We start from the raw sequence: 20,944 nt of genomic DNA on the forward strand, positions 1-20,944 counted from the left end.
AGTCTGGCGTTACCTGTGCGTACTGTGGCAGTTAGAAGACGTCTATTTTGTAGAATCCCCCGCAAAGTCCCTCTGTTAAAATAAAGGCATGTTCAGAAGAGGTTATAATTTGCCAAAGAACACATCAACTGGCCTAAAGAGAAATGGAGGGACATGTTGTGGACCGATGAAAGTAAAATTGTTCTTTTTGGGTCCAAGAGCCACAGACAGTTTGTGAGACGACCCCCAGACTCTGAATTCAAGCCACAGTACACAGTGAAGACAGTGAAGCGTGGTGGTGCAAGCATCATGATATGGACATGTTTCTCCTACTATGGTGTTGGGCCTATTTATCGCATACCAGGGAACATGGATCAGTTTGCTTATGTGTTACGTCCTGGTATATTGGGGTGTGTTTCTGTTCTGTGTTTTGTGTTGTTTGCAGGTGCCTGGTGATTTGTAAATTGAGAACACCTGTACCTGCTGTGGGACAGACAGAATAAAAGGAGCCTCAGTCTCCTTTTTCGGGGCTGCGCTTGCCTGTGCCATCCACCCACCCGCCTTCCTACCCTTTCCCTTTGACATCACTTCCGGTTTCCCCTGCGCTTCCCCTAGGAAGGCGACGCAACTTGTTGTGTCGGCCTGCTTCGGTTTGTTTGTCTGTTTTTTCTCTGTTTTCATGTTTTGTTTGCTGTTATTCGTTGTTGTAATTCGTTTGTATGTATTTCTTCTTTATGTTATATATTTATAGTTAATAAAATACTTGTTAAATTATCGTTTCGTCCATAGTAGGGTTACGTTTGTGTCCTTTCTTTGTTACGGGCCGGAGCCCCCTAGACCGGTTCGTAACATTATGTCAGAATACTTGAAGAGGTCATGATGCCTTATGCTGAAGAGGAAACGCCCATGAAACAAGACAATGACCCCAAACACACTAGTAAACGTGCAAAGTCTTGGTTCCAAACCAACAAAATGAATGTTACGGAGTGGCCAGCCCAATCCCCGGACCTCAATCCCATCGAGAACTTGAGGGGTGACATCAAAAATGCTGTTTCTGAAGCAAAACCAAGAAATGTAAATGAATTGTGGACTGTTGTTAAAGGATCATGGAGTGGAATGTAAGCTGAAAGGTGCCAGTTATAAAAAAACGGTGGTCATACAACAAAATATTAGTTTAGCGATTCACACGAATGCTAAATCCTAGAAACAAAAACCTTTGTACAACATATTTGAGATTGTGCAGTCGACGGCAGACACGGCTATTTTTTGAACTAATTCCGCAGTGCGCGGCCGTAAGAGCGTGCATATCGTGAATGCTGGGTGTCGCTTGGTTGTCTGAGGATCTACTGCACCTTCTGGTAGCTTGTTTGCCACGTAGCAATAAAAAATATACTAAAAACCTGGTTTATTCTGGTTAGTCACATTGAGCTGCTATTATTTTGAACAATACTGTATATCCGTGGGCCAAAGTCCCGATATATCCGTGGTTGCTTTCATATTCCAGAACTTCCTCAGACATGTGTCTCCTTTTAAAAGTCGTGTAAAGTACATCTGATGATCTTTGGCGGACCATGATGGGTCCATTTCACTCGGCCTCGGACTGCGCAAACCTGGAGGAAGAAACGCTGACGTTGACATGACAATACGGCCATAAATTAATGCACATATGTACTGTGTCCCTCCAAAGGATGCAACGTCTTCCCTCCCTCCGGGGAAGAGGAAAGCTCCTCAGTTATGATCAAGAGCTTGCTATTGTAGGGTGGTAGTAGCCTAGCAGGTAACACACTCGCCTGTGAACCAGAAGACCAGGTTCAAACCCCACTTACTACCATCGTGTCCCTGAGCAGGACACTTAACCCTGAGTGTCTCCAGGGGGGGACTGTCCCTGTAACTACTGATTGTAAGTCGCTCTGGATAAGGAATGACTGTAGCTGTTAATGCGAGAAAATTGCATGAAATTCCATGGTAATTCACTAGACGTGAAGGACCATGGGACGTTCAGAGTTCGGTGAAGCAGCTCTACACTGTTCCCTTCAAAAGAAATGATGACCGAGTCCGGGAGCTCTGGCGACAATAAGTCCAAGTAGTAAAAATGTTCAACTTCTACAGTAAGCTTACTGTGAGCTGTAAGTATTTGAATTATGCATATTTATATAAGTATATAAGGCCCCTCACAAATTCATCTACATAGATGAGGTGGGGTTCAATCAGGATATTATAGGGGTGAACTTCACAATGTGTAGACTGCCAAGGGTCGAGCCGTCATAGCAGGCGTGTCGCCTCGGATGACATCAGACGCGATGCTGATGAAGACGTGAGGTCGAAGATCGCCGGGATCAGATCGTTTTGGTCTTTTCCCCCTTTCACCTGAGGCTGTTGGAATGATTTAGGACGTGAACGTTGGATGTGGTCATGCAGTTCCCAGCCAAGAACTACAATTACCTGTAAAAACGTCGTTTTTGCAAAGCCAACAATTGGCAGCATTTTGAAACCTGGTGCTCCTGGATTGCACTCGGGGTGAAGGTGCGTTGTATTTTGAAAGGGAGGAAAAAGTGAAGTCTGGGTAAGTGCTTGTTAGTGATCGTAAAAAAAAAAAAAAAAAAAAACGTAATAAACTACATTCTTGTTTTATGTTCTAGTAAAAGTGCACGCTGGATAAGGCAAGAACTATACATCGGTAAAAATGACTGTTGTATTTAGTACTGGAAACAGACCTCAGCTCTGTGACAGGGTCTCTTGGTTGGATCCCAAGATCTAAAGCGACATCTTCCACCACTAGTTTCTTCACTAGTTTTGTTGGAAATAAGAACTTCTAGACCTGTTAGAACCTTGTAGATCCGAATCAAGTCAGCTCACTTCTGAGATATCATCTCCACCCCCCACTGGAGAAGTTTGGTGTGAGGCGGTGTCCCCGTCCCTGTCCCCGTCCCCGGGCTCTGATGAATGCTGCAGCAGCACTGGGACTACCTGCTCCGCCTCTGCTTTGTATTGGCGGCTTCATGCTTCAGGAAGAGGGGAAAGGTTGTGAAAGATTAATGGAGCCGTTATGGGAGAGAGAACAAGGTCACCAGGAATGAGGGACGTGAGTGACGAGGCCTAAAAAACGAGCTCTGCTGTCACAGTTCTGAAACGGCTCCGGGTCGCGGCTGGAACCGCTGCAGGATCCCTGTGGACGGACGCCGATTGTGCCGCTAATTGAAAATTTGTGGAAGTGATTTGGTGGGGAAATTATTAAGGGCATTGAGTGCAATCCTGCAAGTTATTAAAGTGTGTGTGTGTGTGTGTTTGTGTGTGTGTGTCTTGTCCTGATACACACCACTGTAGGCTCAGCACTGCCCCTCTTTGTGTTCATGCTGCACTGGTGAACTGTTCTTACACACACACAGATACACACACACACAGTCTCACTTGATCCTTAGCGTTAAAGTTGGAGTTTGTGCTCTCATACACACACACACACACACGCACACACACACACACACACACACACACACACACTCGTCCATATCGCAGATGCCTGGCTGTCAGCCAACTCTGCAGGCTGCTTCGTCTGGCCGTCAGCCAATCAGGCCATCAGCCTTCTGCCCAGTTATGCCCCGCCCCTTGCTGTCTCTCCTCCTATAACCATATATGGTGCCGCTGGAATATCTCTCTGCTGCATCGGTGACGTTCCCGATTCAGGAATCTCCCGCGCAGGAACGTCAGCGTGTTCTCCAGATCCTGGGAACTGCTCTGAGGAAGTCCTCAGCATTAGTAAAAAAGAGAATGTGTGTGTGTGTGTGTGTGTGTGTGTATGAAGGTTCCTGGTCCCAGAGTTCAGTAGGAACTGTCCTGAACAGGTGAGTGTCCATGTCAGATGCGTATCTGGCACCAGGAAGAACCACCCGCCACTCTCGGCCGCTTCTGTTTCCTGTCACCGCGTTTTATTGGTTGCTTAGCAACTGTTTCCACATGACATATCGGCCGGGTCCACCTGCCACCAGCCCCGTCCATCGTTACTGAGATTAGTGGCCGGAGTGACGCCTTGGACAGACTTCATTCTCTTGGCGACACCCGACACCGACCCTGACCAGACACTGCAGGTCCGGTTACCGGGGCGTCGACAGGCTGGACTTGGACCCGCTGGGTGGTGAACCCTCCCTCTCTTCACCTCCCGCTGGCGTCCAGATCTTCTCCAGATCGCCGTCTGACTCCAGCCGTCATCCAGTTCCGAATCAGAACCTCCCGCCACAAGGGACCGAGCCGGCCCGTGGCTTTTACTGGGGGCGGTTCTGAACATGGCGAGTGGGAGGAGCCACACACACGACTCGTTCCAGGGCAGCAGGGGATGAACAGATGGAGGGATTGGTAGGGAATCCTGGGAAGAGAGGTGGAGACAGAGGGACTCCATATGAACACACCATCGTACACCCACACACACAGTGTGACAGGAACACTTGGTACCTGAGTAACGGGTGCGAGGCGCCATTGTCCTCCAGGTGAACATTTGTGGATCTTCTTCTGACAGCAAATCCTGATTTCTGGAGCTCTGCTATTTGCGTAGAGAAATCTGGAGATATGAAGTAAGGGTGATAAACAGGTTCTCGTATTTTTAACGTCAGTCATGAATTCAATCATAAAGCCTTCCTGGAATGTTCCAGAATGCAAAATGTGTTCTTCACCCCTCATCGAATCAGGTCAGTGTAGAACATGAATCTGATTGGTTAGGGGCTGTGTGTAGAGACAACATTCATTCAACTTTTCAAAGATGGTCGCAGACAAGAAGGCGTTGGCTGGAAGTCCACCCCGCCTTCAGACGATGTGGCGCAGAGAAATCCCTCACCGATCACCAGTGACCATGCCGGAGAAGATCACTTGTCAGGAACCATTTCACCTCTGTCACATGATGTCAGACAGGACATGGTGGCATTTGATTCAGATGGACATAAATGTTATCAGGGGCAGTGGTGGCCTAGCGGTTATGGAAGCGGCCCCGTAATCAGAAGGTTGCCGGTTCGAATCCCGATCCGCCAAAGGTGCCACTGAGGTGCCACTGAGCAAAGCACCGTCCCCACACACTGCTCCCCGGGCGCCTGTCATGGTGCCCACTGCTCACTCAGGGTGATGGGTTAAATGCAGAGGACAAATTTCACTGTGTGCACCGTGTGCTGTGCATCACATGTGACAATCACTTCACTTTACTTTAAAAAATCAAGAACATGGAACTGTGTGGTGAACAGTACCAGTAATGCACTGAGACACACCATCACACTGAGCATGGTGCTGAACCTCAGCGGCATCAGATCCAGAGCCGTGAAGGAACATCAAGATGAAACTGGAACCCTGGATCTGGATCCTGAAGCTCCGTTTAGCCCAGCAGGACACTAATCTGGTGGGTCCAATGGATCTCCTGCACTCTGGAGCGTATGAGTGTGTGTTGGGTTATTGAGTTCAGTCTTCTCCTCACTTTTCCTCACACTAACACGCACCCCCACACAGCCCCACCCTCTGAGCACGAGCCGAATGTCAGAACCCGAGACGGACCCAGAGAAGTGCTGACACCGGCAGTCACGCCGTCTGGTCACGGTGAACCTGTGACCCGAGAACCTGAGAAGACAGGAGACTCCCACGGCCATCTTCCTCGTTGCAGGCTCGCTCTCGGTTGCCTTGGCAACCTCTTAACCTCCAACGAGAAGAAGACGATACGCACGAACGCGTGCACAGATCATCACGGTCGGATCGACTCTCCACAAAGAGACACAGGGGACGCCGACTGAAGTTCATGGTCTTTTATTGGAAAAAAAAAAAAAAAAAAAAAAGACAATCATGAACAACCTGGAATGGATGTAAACCAATCAAAAGACAAAGAAGTTGAGGAGAAAAAAAAAACAAGCGCAGAGGCCGTAAAAACCACGACACGCTCATGATCAGGAGGCGTCAAACGTAGGAAATAAAACATGTTCGTGGCACAACCCCCCCCCGCCCAAATTAACACGAGGGCGGAGGAGTCGGCCCCGCCCGACACAAACCGATACACATGAAGAACAAAACTCCAAACATCTCCTTACATGCCAAACATAGTTTAAAATGTCTATTTATAGATTTTATTTTTTTTTTTGCTTTTTGTTAAATGCTCCATTTTCTTAAAAATATCTCTGTATTTTTTATTCTTTAGATTTTTAAGTTATATAACCAAACCGCAGGTCCCATTCACAGAGTCCCCGCCCCCCAGCCCCTCCCATCACTCACGGCCACACAGTCCCCGCCCCCAAGGCCCCGCCTCCCTCCCCAGTCCACCGGTCGGACTACAGCTCCTGTCTCAAGCTGCATGCACAAAGAACAGAAAAAGAAGAGAGCAGAAGAAAGCGCGGAGTCGGGCGTCGGCCAGCCCGGGCCGATGGAACCAGGAAGCAGCCGGCCGGGCGCTGCGGTGCAGCGGCTGCTGCGGTGCGGCGGCTGCAGCTCGGAGGTTGGAATACGGGTTGGCTGTTAATTCGGTAAACAGGACCACTAACCAGTACATGCATCTTTTGTTGCCTTTTTTTTTTTTGTCTTTTAAAGTTCTGTATTTGGACGTTTTTATTTTTAAACATTCAGTTATGTTTTCTATACAGAAACAATATGAATAATGAACATTTTTGCAAGAGGTAAGTAAAACATTTGACTGATTTTTTTTTTTTTGTCTTTTCTTTTTTGTCTTCTTACGAAGCTGGGAGAGGACAGGAGGGACTCACTTCGCCGTCATCATTTGTACAAATTCTGGGAAGAGAACAAACAGTCAAAATCACATCACGACGATTCGGAGGTTCTTATCACTGCGACAGGGAAAAAGGGAGCGTGGCCACGCCTACAACAAGAGCTCCGCCTCTCACCAGGGAACCCAATCACAGTTGGGCGCTGGAGGACCGAAATGTTGCTTTTCTACGTGCAGCAGGTTACTGGAACCAAACACGGGCCAATCGGCAGCGCTGAACCACAAGGGCGGAGCCTCACCTTCGTAATTGACCTGCCCGTCGCCGTCAATGTCTGCTTCTCTGATCATCTCGTCCACTTCCTCGTCTGTCAGCTTCTCTCCGAGGTTCGTCATGACGTGACGCAGCTCCGCCGCGCTGATGTAGCCGTTCCCGTCCTGGTGGCCGGAGAACATTATTACACCAGGGCCTGTTCCTTCCTCACTGACCGCTAAACCATCAGCCCAGAAGAAGATGGAAATGTTCTGGCTCGGCTTACAATGCGGCCCAGCTCTTGTTCCAGGATTAATGTCTATTAAGAACCTGAATTTCCTTGGAAAGACCACACCCATTCCAGCAGGATTCCCACACACGGATCTCCTCAGAAATGGGGGAAATGCAGCACACACCTTATCAAACACTCTGAAGGCCTCGCGGATCTCCTCCTCGCTGTCAGTGTCCTTCATTTTCCGAGCCATCATGGTGAGGAACTCCGGGAAGTCAATCGTTCCGTTACCTACAGAGACAAAAAGGAGGCAGAGACCTTAACCGCCAACCCTGCACCGAAGCAAAAAAAAAAAAAAAAAAAAAAAAAAGCCTCTCGGGGAGATCCGGGAAGTTCTCCGGATTTTTTTAAAAGGTCCCCTATTATACATTATATACATTTATATCGGTCCCCTAATTCTGTGCAGAATTCCAGCAACTTTGATCCAGCCCCACAATGAGGTTTCCCAGGACTCGCCGGTTTCGGTGTCTGTGGCTTTAAATGCTAATGAGGAGGAGAGAGGCGGGACGAGGAGGAGAGCAGCCAATAGGAGTTGAGCTGGCGTTCTCACAATAGGGGACCTAAAAAAAAAAACTGTCACATGAGCCAACAAGGCTCTAAACCTGACCTAACGTTTAAACCTGAGAAACGTTTAAAACGCTCCAGAATCTACTGACGAATTTCCTGAATGCTTGGAGGTGGCTGGAGAGGTTCTGGTGCAGGTCTCACATGGAGAACCAGCTTTAGCCGGTGGGACGGAGGCTGTGGAAGTCGGCGTTGGTCACACGCCTCAGATCTTGCACATTGTTGTTGACGTTGTTGTGTTTTCCTACATCGTACTTGAGAGACACCGTCTACCGGAATCCAATTCCTTGTATGTTCCTTGCACTTACTAGGCCAATAAATACGATTCTGATTCTGATCTAGGCCAACACACTGAATTAGCATCATCCAGACAAAGCTAGGCTAATGTTGGCCATCTTGAGCCAGACGAGGGGATCTAGCGAGGAACCGCGGATACGAATACAGAGCTGAGGCAACATGGAACCTACCGGAAACATGTAATGCCTGATGTGACTGGCTGTGTGTGTGTGTGTGTATGTTCTCCGGAGGCTGTGTAGGGCCAGCTGTTCTCCTGTGTGGATCCAGCCTGTGTGTGTGTGTGTGTGTGGACGTACATTATGGGTCCTTCACATCTTCAATAGCTGCTCTCCTTTGTCATCGGAGAGCGTGTGTGTTTATTTTTGTCTTCATATTCCATTTCTATTCATACATGAACACACACACACAGCTGTAACCTCAGGCTATGGAGGTGTGTGTGTGTGTGTGTTACTGGCCGCTGGTCAGGTCTGTAGATGCACCAACACACAGGTTGGAAAGTGGATTACGTAACGGGGTCATTACTACCTGGTGTTACTCAACCAGCTTTACTCCAGACTGACTCAAATAGAACCGCCACACACACACACACACACAAACACACACACACTCACCGTCTGCATCCACCTCGTTGATCATGTCCTGCAGCTCCGCCTCGGTGGGGTTCTGGCCCAGGGACCTCATCACCGTGCCCAGCTCCTTGGTGGTGATGGTGCCGTCACCGTCCTTGTCGAACAAGGAGAAGGCCTCCTTAAACTCTGCAGAAGACACGGTCCACTTTTACCTACACGTACCATCAAGACGAAATGTGTCCTCGAGGTTTATTACATTAGTAGGACCGACTGATCGCGTCTGGAGGTTTTTGGAGGCCACGTGGCCCCCAGAAACCCCGCAGATTCTAACACGCACATCTCACCATACGCAGACGTTCAAACAGAACAGAAACAGGAGGACTGGAGACGTACCGGCGATCTGCTCCTCGGTCAGCTGGTCAGCCTGGAGAGGAGGAAAACAGATCATCATCATCATCATCATCATCATGCAGAGGACAGAAAAGCAGGAGCAGCCAGTGGGACATTTAAACGGTCGCCCGGTCATCAGGACCTGAAAATCGTCCAGCTGAATGTCGGTCAGGTCGGCCACCAGTCTCTTCGCTTTGGGCTCATTGTCCATCCTCCTGGACTCTGGAGCAGCCTTCTTGGGTTTGGGGGCTGATGTTACGGCCACTCCGCCTGGACCCCCGGCGCCTTTAGGGCCACATTTTGGGACAAGGGCGTCCATGGCAGTGCGGACCATGACCAGTCCTTCGGCCAGGCACTCTGCTCGTTTGGCGTTCTGTGTTCCCTGACGCCGCACCTCGCTGAGCTCCGTCCGGTTGGCCTGCAGCGAGTTCTTCACGTCCTGGACCTCCTTGACCAGGTTGTCCATGCGGGTGTTGGACGAGTCCACCAGCATTTGCAAGAAGGACTTGTAGTTGCGCTCCTGCAGCTCGATCAGCTCCTTGTAGAAGAACTGCTGCTGGTCCAGCAGCTCGTACACCATGGACAGGGTGACCAGGGAGTCCTCGTCCGCCGGGTACACCGCCATTTTCTTGGGCAACATCTTCCTCATCTTCTCGTCGGTCTCGTTTGGCGGCGGCTTCGTCCTCTGCACCTGGCAGCCGTGAGTGTGAAGCGGTTTTCGGTTCGGTGAGAGGACACCGCCGACCTCGGCGCAGGTTTGGACGGGTGTCCTGACCCCCCGCCGGGTCCTATTGGGTGTCGTTCCGACTGCGGGGGGGCGGAGAACGCGAGATTCTTTGTCCCCTCTGATGCATCGCCACAATCCGGCCTGTCACCGGCTCTGCTCCGGTTACCGCCACCGAGGCCGATGGTTTCCGTGATTCACGTTGGGCGCCGCTTAGGATTTGACACCTGTCCCCACCTGAAGACTGACACCCCAAGTGCATTATTGGACATGGCACTGATTAGGGATCAGAGGAGAGGCAGGACGCCTGTCTGTCACCCATCTCCCCCACCAAGGACCTGGTGGTGGCACCTGGTGACCCCCCACCCTCCATCTGTCTCGCCGTCCCTCAGGAACGTCCCTCATTGTGTACATGATGCGCCACCAGTATTGGGACTCGGAATCGTCCGGAATCTGGCCTGGACGCTCGAGCTCTTACTCCCGGCGGGGGTTGCCATAGCGCCGCCACAGACACCCCGGTGCAGGGGACGGGCATGACGACTGCGCCGCCGCATGCGCCCCTCCCCCGCCGAGCTCCGGTTTCCAGGCCACTCCCCCCCCGGGGGTTGAAGGTGTGGAGGCGAGGAGCAGCGAAGCACCGGCCCGGGCCCGGCGGGACCCCGGGCAGGACCGTCCCGGTCGGGGACGTGGAGAGACGAGGAGTCACGTGACGTGCCAGGAGGACGGGTTCCGACCTAGAACACAAGCTCCATCCCTGCAGGCCCGTTTCACACCCAGCCAGCAGGGAAATACGTGACGTCCCCGTCCGTCCGTCCTCAATGGCTGCATTCATGTCATGAATATGTGGCTTTGTGGTCGATCCACATGGACAAGGAGGCCATTAATCCCTACACGCCCCCAGAATGTGGACAATTCAATCCTCGGCCCCGTCCGCGGTGTGTGTGCATGGGGGCCATTACAAGATGGGACATTACTTAATGAAGCCGCGGCAGGCCCGGAAACGGCACCCACTGGGAGACAGCCTCTCCCACCCACTGTTGCATAAGTAGGGGAGCGTCCGTGGGACATGCAATATTCCCGAAGCAGGCGGCGGTGCACGTCCGCTGACATGGAGCACACGCAGACGCTGCTGCTGCTGCAGAGCAACGCGACCCGAAATGCCGCGATATTAAAACATGGCAGCCCGCCGGGAGAAAAGAGAGCGTAAATACGTACCATTCCTGCGTTCTCTGCGTTCTCGCTACTCTACCGGGAACCCTGCGACCGCTGCGCTCCTCTCACCGTGCGGCTGTGGGCGTGTTCCGGCGCGGAGCCCGGCCTATATGAGGTCGCGTATCCCTCCGCCGCGCACACTTCCGCGTGTCCGAGCCGCAGAGCGGCGGCAGGCCACGCCCACAGTGACCCGGTGGACGGCGACATAGTTTAACGAACGCTGATTAGCGATGGAGGGTGAAAAGTGGATTTCACTTCAAATCGATTTCATGAAATGTCTCAGGAAACTGCGGTCCCCAGCAGCAGGACATGCATATTACATTTATGTTTATGCCATTTATCAGACGCCCAGAGCGCCTTGCAATCAGCGGTGACAGGCACAGTCCCCCTGGAGACGCTCCGGGTTAAGTCGGGGTTAATTCTACATGACAGAACGCAAAAGTTTACTTCAGGGCTTACAATGTCAGGCTGGGTGGCCACAGGAGTAATTTGAGTGAATTACGTTTGTTCTGTTTGTCAGAGAGCGACAACGTCCCGAACTTCCACGGCGCACTACTTTATACTCAAGCGCTCGGCCGTCGGCGCGGAAGGATACGTTCGGTCGGCAGGCCCGCGGTCTCTGTTGACGCCGGAGCGCTGCGGCCCCGCTTGAGAGACGGAACGCGATTGGTCGGATCGGACCTGCAACAGCGTCTTCCTTCTAAGGCCGCCGCTGATTGGTTACGTTAGATCTGCAATGCGTCAAGCAATGGCGGGCGGTTCGGCCGAAAGTTTCGGCGTCGTCGAGTCAGCGTCCCGCAGCGGCGGCTCTTTTCTCGCCTTAACTGGGCCGCTTGCTGCCGCTTTTGCGCCGATTAAATGCCGTTCTCTTCTTATATCGCCACGGAGCGGTTTAATGCGCTCTGTTCTTATTTACGGGTGTGGAGAAAAGCGATTGGCCGCTGGAAACGAACACGGAACTGTTTACAGGAGGATTTAAAATGGCAGGGGGGAAATAATTTACTCCTAAATAAAAGTGTTATATTCATGACATAATAACAACACAAAACAAAACAATAGTAATAAACAGCACCACATTTTGTTGCATACCATCATAAAAGAGGAATAAAAACCTGGGGACTGGTTCACTTTTATTCTCCTTTCATTATAATTAGAAAATTTATATTTTACATACAGTTCAAGTATTTGTATAGTTGTAGTAAAAATGGGAAATTATATTCGATCAGATAAATGATTTTGAAATGTCACCACGAATGCAAACTTTCCTGAAGTTTCCGTATCTGTCATTAATGTATTGTGAATTAATCTGATGCAATATCTAATAATCTGTTTTGCATTAGACATGAGGCAAAATATTCCAAATGAATTACTAAAAAGTACAGATTTTCAGTAATGATATTTTGACTTTTTGAGGTGCTTAATTCCAGTCCAGATACATCAAAGCCGAGCCACTACACAATTCTGTAGAATTACTTATGAAAATAAAATAATTACCCGCATGAAAAGTAAGATTAAAGAGTAGTTCTAACGGAGCGCTGCGCGTCTGCTGTGACGTCACGCGTGACGCAAAATCCCCGCGACTCCGTTCTGTCGGAAGAGCAACATGTCCGCTTTATTTCCAGCGTTTCAGGGATTATCCGGCAAGAAAGAAGAGGCTTCGGAGAGAGGTGATGTGTTTAAACGGCACAAACCGCGACGGGCCGGCGATATTGGCAGGAAGGGGCGCCAGTGGACTCGGGAGTTTGGTTGCACGGGTTTTGTTCCGGAAGATGTAGCTACGTACGGACGGAAGAAATAATTCGGCCCTGTATAAATCACCCGACGTAATGCGTGTGGCTTTCAGATGCGTCGTTTTATATCCACCGAGGCCACGCTGCTATCCGACGGCAGTCCTGAGGTGTCTTTCCCAGAGACACCGGTGTCTCCCAGTGGGTCGAACCCAATACAGTAGGGACGTGGGCCGGCGGGTATATCACGGTACGTCGTGATGCTGTACATATTGCGGCATGTAATGTAAACGCCGAGCTGAAACATGTTTTGTGATTTTACTCTGAAACCAGGCAGCAATTTAAATCTGTGCCCTGCTGTACAGCGCCACCTACAGGAGTGGAGGTTGTGGCCGCACGCCGATTCGTCGCTGCTGACTGCGTTTATCAGACGCCCTTATCCAGAGCGACTTACAATCAGTATTACAGGGACAGTCTCCCTGGAGCAATTTAGGGTTAAGTGTCTTGCTCAGGGACACAATGGTAGTAAGTGGGATTCGAACCCGGGTCTTCTGGTTCATAGGCGAGTGTGTTACCCACTAGGCTACTACCACCCTGAAAGTGAAGGGATTGTCATTGTGAAACACTGCACCCGGTGACACAACGAAATGTGTCCTCTGCTTTTAACCATCACCCTTGGTGAGCATTGGGCAGCCATGACAGGCGCCCACAGGATCGGAAGTCGAACCGGCAACCTTCTTATTACTAAGCCACCACTGCCCCAGTTTGTATACAGAAAAGTCGATGTCCCTGTATCGATACAAAAATATGGCTATATAGATTGCTATATCGACACCCCTACAATCCAGAATAAATCGGAATCTGTTGTTGTGATACACAGCAGCACAGCACACGGTGACACAACGAAATATGTCCTCTGCTTTTAACCATCACCCTTGGTGAGCAGTGGGCAGCCATGACACCTGGGGAGCAGCGTGTGGGGAAGGTGCCTTGGCGGTTCAGGGATTCGAACCGGCAACCTTCTGATTAAGTCCACTTCCTTACCCGCACTGCCCCATACCATGTCTCCAGTTAATTTATATGTAATTATGAATAAGAGAGTAGTGACAGTCAGTCAGATTTATAATGGCACATAGATAATCCCAGTCTGAGATTAGATTTAATCTTGATATTAAGAAAATACTACTTATGTTACTTTATAAATATTACTTTTCCTAGAATGCTGTAATCCTCTTTTTGAAAGTAAATAAGTATAAAGTGCATGTATAGATTTTGGGCCCCGCCCACCGTAAGTACAGGGTGCTTCTCGTCCCTGTGGTCGGTTGTAGGGGCATGTGGAGGAACGTGGTGATGATGCAGAAGACCCCAATTCAACCCCCACTTCCTTCCATCGTGTCCCCGAGCAAGACACTTCGCCCAGAGTGTCTCCTGGGGGACTGTCCCTGTCACTACTGATGATAAGGGCGTCTGATAAATGGTGAACGTGCTGGATTACGATTGGCTGATTCCTCTTCCTCCTCCTCCCCCTGCAGACCTGCAGTGGCTGAGCAATGAGAGTTTCCGCTCGGACGACGCGTACGCACTGCACCAGCACGCTGCGGACCGAGCCCACCAGCCCGGGTGGGTGTTAACCGCACCGACTCCACCCGTCACTGGGGATCATGGGAGAATACGAATGTGTGACAATTGATTCTCCGCAGAGTTTGCCGAGCGGAAAGCGATGCTGAAGGGGAGGAGGAGGAGGAGGGGGAGGATGGGGAAACGTAGGAAAAGGAAGAAGGAAAAGAAGAAGCACAAGAAGCACAAGAAGAGGAGCAGCGAGCGCTACGACAGCGACGACTCCGCCTCCAAAATCATTTTCCCCAGTGACCTCCTGAAACAGGCCGAGGTCGCGCAGAGGTGAGGAACACACACGATAATCCGACACGAAAAGAGATTTTTTACATTTTAATAACTGTCTGTGTCTGGCCTGCAGGCTGGACCCCCCGGTGCCTGGGGGCAAATTCGTTTGGCTGGACGAGTTCCAGTCCACCACCGAACCCCCGTTCTGTGTGTACAGGAAAGCCGACGCCGCCAACTGGCAGTACAAGTCCCTCTACAGGGGGGACATCGCAAGGTGACCCCGTCCCGCCCTGCAGAAACTCTTATAAATCGATATCTCACTGAGTGTAGACTGTAGTCAGTAAACATGCACACAGTGGACACTGGCTGTGCGATGTGGCACATTTATCACCATACATTCTGACACGCAGGTAACACACTGGCCTATGAACCAGAAGACCCAGGTTCAAACCCCACTTACTACCATCGTGTCCCTGAGCAGGACACTTAACCCTGAGTGTGTCCAGGGGGGGACTGTCCCTGTAACTACTGATTGTAAGTCGCTCTGGATAAGGGCGTCTGGTAAATGCTGTAAATGTTGACATTTCAGGTACAGGAGGAAGGGGGCTTCATGTCTGGGTCTGGACCCCCGGAAGCAGGCGGTCAGCTGGTCTGAAGGTGGTCCGGGACGGAAGCGCTCTGACCGGAAATCGGATCGTTATTATTCCACCGCGGTTCAGCAGCTCCTTCGTTCAGACGGCCATCCCGCTCTGCCCGCCCCGCCCGACCAGCGGGGCGGAGACTCTACTGGCAGCCTCGCCCTCTTCATCCCCGTGCCAGCCTGCCTCGAGGAATCTCAGTGCAGTGCTAAACCGGCGACCTCGGAGGTCAACCCGCTGGGTGTGTACGACCCGGGCACCGCGCTCTGGCTGGAGGGCAAAGGTCAGCCGCCCTCGAAGACTGAAGGCGAACCACGGGAGGTGGACGCTGTGGCGGCGAGGCTGAAGGCCCGGGTGGAGGAGTTCAACAGGAAGCTGAGGGAGGAGCCTACAGACATACACTCCTGGATGGAGTTCATCCGCTTCCAGGTTTTCTTTTTAATTGACTTTCCAAATTTAAAATAGTTAAAATGTAGTTCTTAAGTTCTGTTATTTTACATTTAGGTTTGCACATAAATACGATATTATAAATATCATGTAAAAAATGACGTTTCAGATACATGCACTTAAGTGTTTATGTATAAAGCTCCATGTCTACATGAAGAATGAGCTCTCTGCTGCCCCTTCAGGCCTCAGCAGGGATCCCCCTTGTTCGCTGCGCCCCACATTCGTATTTGTCTGCCTGTGACCACTCTCTCCCTGCTGCAGGACGAGATGGTGGCGGGTGCGATGGGCATGGCCGTGCAGGACGACGGCGGGGTGGGGCCCAAGCGGGTGTCGGCCCGGGCGGTGCTGGAGCGGAAGCTGGCGGTGGTGGAGCGCGCGGTGGACAGCAACCCCGGCAGCGTGGAGCTGAAGTTGGAGCGCCTGCGCCTCTGCCGGGAACTGTGGGAACCGGCCGCCCTGCTGAAGGAGTGGAAGAAGCTGGTCTTCCTGCACCCCAACAGTGCCGCCCTGTGGAGGAGCTACCTGCTGTTCGCCCAGAGCCACTTCAGCACCTTCTCCGTGTCAAAGGTCAACAGCGTGTACGGGAAGTGCCTGAGTACGCTTGCTTCCTGCCTGGACGGTACCATGGTGTCACATCCACCGCTGCCCAACACAGAGGAGGACATGCTGGGTAAACAGTGTGTGTATGTTTGAATCAGACGCCCCCTGCTGTCCAGCAGGAGGAGTGCAGTGACGGGATGTTAAACTGTATTTGTACATTTACGGCATTTACCAGACGCCCTTATCCAGAGCGACTTACAGTCAGTAGTTACAGGGACAGTCCCCCCCCTGGAGACACTCAGGGTTAAGTGTCCTGCTCAGGGACACGATGGTAGTAAGTGGGGTTTGAACCCGGGTCTTCTGGTTAATAGGCGAATGTGTTACTAGGCTGCTACCACCCGTATTTCTGAAATGAAGCGTCCGCTGCTGCTTTGGGCTTTTTTCTGCTGACTGACAGAAGAAAGGGTTCAGGATGTGTGTGGAACCTGTAAATGGGTGTCGCTGACTGAAGCTCCTCCTCCTCGCCGTCTTGCAGACATCTTCCTGCAGCAGTGCCACTTCCTGCGGCAGGCCGGACACTCTGAGAAAGCGCTGAGTCTCTTCCAGGGCCTGCTGGACTTCACCTTCTACAAGCCGGACAGCGTGAAGGAGCTTCCCACCAGACAGCAGGTGACGCGCACACACACACACACACACACACTCATGACATTCTGTCGTCTTAACACATTCAAAACAATCAAATAAATAAGAACCATGAGAGAGTGTATGACGGGTCAATAACGGTGTTCTGGTCTTCAGATTGACCCCTTGTGACCCCTGAGTGGTGCAGTAAGAGTAAATGTGATTGGCGGCTTCTTTCTCATCACAGCCAGACGGGCTCCAAACACTGCGGTATACGGCGTTGCGTTCAGAAGTGCTGACTGGATTCCATTACGCTCCATTAAACCGCTGCGCCGCCTTTTAGCTGATGCTGCACCCCCACCCCCCCATGCCCGGCCTCTTTTTAATGCCAGGATTAGCCCCTCCCACCGGGGCCAGGAGGCCGGATTTAATTTAATCATTTAGCAGAAACGGGAAAAATGGGTCTGATCAGCGTTTCCACCCTATCACTCAACGTTATGTAGAGTTCAGTAGAGTGTGTGTGTGTGTGTGTGTGTGTGTGTGTGTGTGTATACAGGTGGAGTTTTTCGAGACGTTCTGGGACAGTGGGGAGCCACGGGTCGGGGAGAAGGGGGCGCGGGGGTGGAAGGCCTGGATGCTGCAGCAGGAGAGGGGGGGCTGGGTGGTGCCCAGTGAGCCGGGTATGGCATCATCATCATAATCATCATCATTAGAGAAAAACTGTTATCATGTATACCGCGTGACTTTTTGATTAATAGATCAGTAAATTACACACAATTAATTACATTGTTGGTTGTTTAAAAATATATAAATGGTAATAAAACAGTTTTTGAAGGATACTTTGTTCTGTAACACTGGCCTGGAATTTTCCCACAGATGAGGAAGAGGAGGATGAAGATGAGGGGTCAGAGGTGAAGAATAAGGCATGGCCCAAGTGGAAGGTCTGGTTGGACGTTGAGACAACGCGTGAGTTCAATCACTGGTTACCATGGAGACCAGACAAATCAAAAGGCCAGTCAGAGGAAGACTGTGAAGATCCAGACCGTCAGGTAATAACTCACACACACACACCTACACTCACACACACACACCTTGTCACTTCACTTTTAAACCTGGCCTAGCGGATAATGAAGCGGCCCCGTAATCAGAAGGTTGCCGGTTCGAATCCCAAACTGCCAAGGGACACAGAGGTGGCACCTTGATGGTACTTTTCACTTGATGGTACTTCTCTGGGTCCCCAGGTACTCTTTGATGAAATCGGACCCTCAATGATCCGTGTTCAGAGGTCGGACCTCCAGCTCCGGCTGATCTGCAGCTTCCTGCAGTTCCTGGGTTTTCCAGCTCCTCCTCCTGCCTCAGGCCACACCCTCAGTAGCCTTCTCCTGGATGACCTCAGCATTGTGCAGCAGGGTCACGACCCCAATTGGCCTCTGACCTCTTGCCACCTGACACCGTCTGGGGTCAGCCCCCTTGGTCACATGATTGTCCTGGGGGGATCACAGAAGCAGGCGGGGCTTTGTAAGGCAGGGGAGGAGTTTGTCCAAAATACTTTGGCTCAACTCCTCCCACTCTTGCCGGTAGAGGACCGGAGCACCGTAAGTCTGTGCTGGCTGCGCTACGAGAAGCTCAAGGTGGGTTCCTCTCACATACTCTCATACACGTGGTAGAAATCAAAATAATAACTTCGGAATTTCTGAAAATCGAGTTATTCTAAGACAGGAATTACAACAGGGTGGTAGTAGCCTAGTGGGAAACACACTCGCCTATGAACCAGAAGACCCGGGTTCGAATCCCACTTACTACCATTGTGTCCCTGAGCAAGACACTTAACCCTAAGTTGCTCCAGGGAGACTGTCCCTGTAACTACTGATTGTAAGTCGCTCTGGATAAGGGCGTCTGATAAATGCTGTAAATGTAAACAGCACCCTGATTCTGGTCTGTGGATATTCATTTCACTAGAAAAGCTGTGGGAAGATAGAGGCTCATATTTTACACTTGAGATATGGGGGCGTGTTTTCCCAGCTCCATATAAGATGAAGCACATTCACCACTGCACCCACCAGAACGCTGGAATTAAATCGCCTGATAATCTGCGTGTTGGTAGTGGGAGTGGCCATGTTCACTTGGAATTAAAATGCTGATAACATGCATGTTGGTACTGGGCGTGGTCACGTCTGTTACACGAGAGAATAAAGAACAGAGAAAAATGGAGGAGATGGACGCTGCGCTACACCTGGGCATGACCCATATTGATAGGAGTGAGGTTAAGTCCTCCAGAATGAGAGCTGTCAATCATGCCTACAGGTCCCGCCCCTTTTGTGTCTGTGTGACAGGTCCTGCGCTGCGTGCGGGGCTTCGGTAAGAAGCGTTTGCGTTCTCAGGGGAAGCGCAGTAAACGTCTCGCCAAGCGTCTGCTGAAGGAGGCGGAGAATCGCGGCCGCCTGGACCTGTGGCAGGAATACGCCCACCTGGAGTGGCTGCTGGGAAATCTGGAAGAGGCTCGCAAGGTGTTTGACACCGCCCTGGCCCTGGGCGTGTCCAGAGGCCCTCGTGACCCTGCCCTCTGCCACCTCTGCCTGCTCTACGCCCAATTGGAGGTGGAGGAGTTGTGGCGAGTGGGCGGAGCTGTGGGTCCGGACTCCTCCCCTGCCATAAACATTTTGAGTAAATTAGCGGAGGGGGCCACCTGTCACCAGGTGTCCCCTGTCACTCTTCTGAAGGCAAGGAAGTCGTATGAACAGGCGCTGGAGGCCTCGTTGGCCCGAGCGGAGGAGGGGCGGGGAAAGAGCGTAGCCGCGCTGGCCGGCTGCTTCGCCCTGTTCCAGTACCTGACGGTGGGCGTGGACGCTGCGGACGCCGTGTACGACCGAGCCGCACGGGGGCTGGAGGAGCAGCGGAGTTCCGCCGCAGAGTTCCTGTCCGTCCAGCAGGCGGCGCTGCTACGCCACCACACCGCCTCCGCGGTGCTGCCGCTGTCCCGCCTCAGAGGGACGCTCACCTCCGCCCTCGCCCGCTTCCCCTCTAGCGCCCCCCCTGTGGCAGCTCTACCTCCAGACGGAGACGCGGTTCCACAGCGCCGGGCGGGCGCGCCGCTTCTTCCACGCCCTCATGAAGGAGGGGCGGAGCCTCGTGCCCCGCCTGTTCGCGGTCAGAGCCGAAGAGGGCAGGAAGGAGCTGCTGGACTCGGCCCTGAGGTAAACCGACCTGGCACGCCGGGAGTGGCCGGCTGGGGTCCTGATGTCATTTCCTTCCCCTCCAGGTCGAGTCGCCGCGACGTCCTCCCGACGCTGCCGGAGAGCGGCCTGAGTAACCGCATCTGCTCGCTGTACGAGGCCGCCGCGGCCACGGAGCTCGGCTCCCGCTGCCCGCTACTCTGGAGGATGTACATGAAGTTCCTGGTAAGTTCCTGGTGAGCTGCTAACGTTTAACAACCCAGACAGGCCAGAGCCCAGCGTCATGTGACCTTTTTCCAGGTGTCGGACGGGAAGGTGGAGACGGCCAGAGCCATTTTCTACCGAGCGCTGCAGAACGTCCCCTGGGTGAAGGTGAGCTGAAGGGAGATGATCAGTCAGAGGATCGTCCTGGTGACCACGGGCTTGGCCGTCTCTCTCTCTCTCTGTGTGTGTGTGTGTGTGTGTGTGTGTGTGTGTGTGTGTGTAGGGTCTGTATATGGACGCGGTGCTGCTCTTCCCGGAGCGGGTGGAGGAGTTTTTGGACCTGATGACCGAGAAGGAGGTCCGTCTCCGAGCTCCCATGGAGGAGGTGGAGATCTTGCTGGAGGACTGATGGTGACATCCCTCACTGTCCCCTGGAGAAGAGGAAGCTGTGTGTTCACCACCATGCACCAGCAGATGCATAAAAAGAACAGATCATGTCACTTATGCAAATTCATTGAATATTTTAGTTATTGTATAGTGTAATTTTTCCTATAAATAAATATTTTGTCCTTATTTGACTGGCATTTAAATATTTTTCTGTAATGACTGCACCTCGGCGCATTGCCCTGCCCACAGGTGACCTTTAACCCCACCTCTCGCGAGGGGGTGGAGCCTGTCCACTTTTTTCCCCGCCCAACGTTGATAAGAGTGGTTTAGACCTCTGGCCTGTAAGGCTCGATTTTCACATCGTCACGTTCCGGCATGAAAACCCAGCCATGTTTTCGGTTCCTTCTCTCTCCCG

The 20,944-nt window shown here is 51.8% G+C and overlaps 3 protein-coding genes across 5 annotated transcripts in view; 2 read left to right on the forward strand and 1 right to left on the reverse strand.

Annotated features, from left to right (window-relative positions):
• Window positions 1–435, forward strand: part of ttc7b (tetratricopeptide repeat domain 7B) — a 16,272-nt gene extending 15,837 nt beyond the window's left edge. Inside the window, exon 21 of the mRNA XM_028982380.1 lies at window positions 425–435. Coding sequence (XP_028838213.1) covers window positions 425–435 — 11 coding nt within the window. The remainder of the gene's footprint in view (window positions 1–424) is intronic.
• Window positions 436–6,486: 6,051 nt separating this feature from the next.
• LOC114790757 (calmodulin-alpha-like) lies at window positions 6,487–11,071 on the reverse strand. Of its 3 annotated transcripts, XM_028981094.1 has the most exons (6): window positions 10,954–11,071; window positions 9,018–9,048; window positions 8,667–8,810; window positions 7,319–7,425; window positions 6,919–7,087; window positions 6,812–6,870 (listed from the first exon to the last, which is right to left on the reverse strand). In XM_028981094.1, the coding sequence occupies exons 1-6, from the start codon at window positions 10,954–10,956 to the stop codon at window positions 6,827–6,829; spliced, it is 498 nt and encodes a 165-aa protein (XP_028836927.1). In that variant the 5' UTR covers window positions 10,957–11,071; the 3' UTR covers window positions 6,812–6,826. The 3 variants fall into 3 exon arrangements, with proteins under 3 accessions (XP_028836920.1, XP_028836912.1, XP_028836927.1); XM_028981087.1 differs by lacking the exons at window positions 6,812–6,870; window positions 10,954–11,071 and adding an exon at window positions 6,487–6,717 and having other exon boundaries at window positions 6,952–7,087; window positions 9,018–10,883; XM_028981079.1 differs by lacking the exon at window positions 10,954–11,071 and having other exon boundaries at window positions 6,732–6,870; window positions 9,018–10,903.
• Window positions 11,072–12,507: 1,436 nt separating this feature from the next.
• nrde2 (NRDE-2, necessary for RNA interference, domain containing) lies at window positions 12,508–20,715 on the forward strand. The gene is given in 15 exon segments (XM_028981053.1): window positions 12,508–12,617; window positions 14,210–14,297; window positions 14,378–14,576; window positions 14,653–14,793; window positions 15,109–15,586; window positions 15,866–16,274; window positions 16,680–16,813; window positions 17,322–17,445; window positions 17,642–17,814; window positions 18,007–18,396; window positions 19,099–19,794; window positions 19,796–19,959; window positions 20,025–20,163; window positions 20,239–20,310; window positions 20,426–20,715. Coding segments are annotated over 14 exon segments (3,315 nt in total). The 5' UTR covers window positions 12,508–12,617; window positions 14,210–14,227; the 3' UTR covers window positions 20,552–20,715.
• Window positions 20,716–20,944: the final 229 nt, after the last annotated feature.

Source organism: Denticeps clupeoides, chromosome 1 (genome assembly GCF_900700375.1).
Source record: "Denticeps clupeoides chromosome 1, fDenClu1.1, whole genome shotgun sequence".
In the NCBI taxonomy this organism is placed as follows: domain Eukaryota; kingdom Metazoa; phylum Chordata; class Actinopteri; order Clupeiformes; family Denticipitidae; genus Denticeps; species Denticeps clupeoides.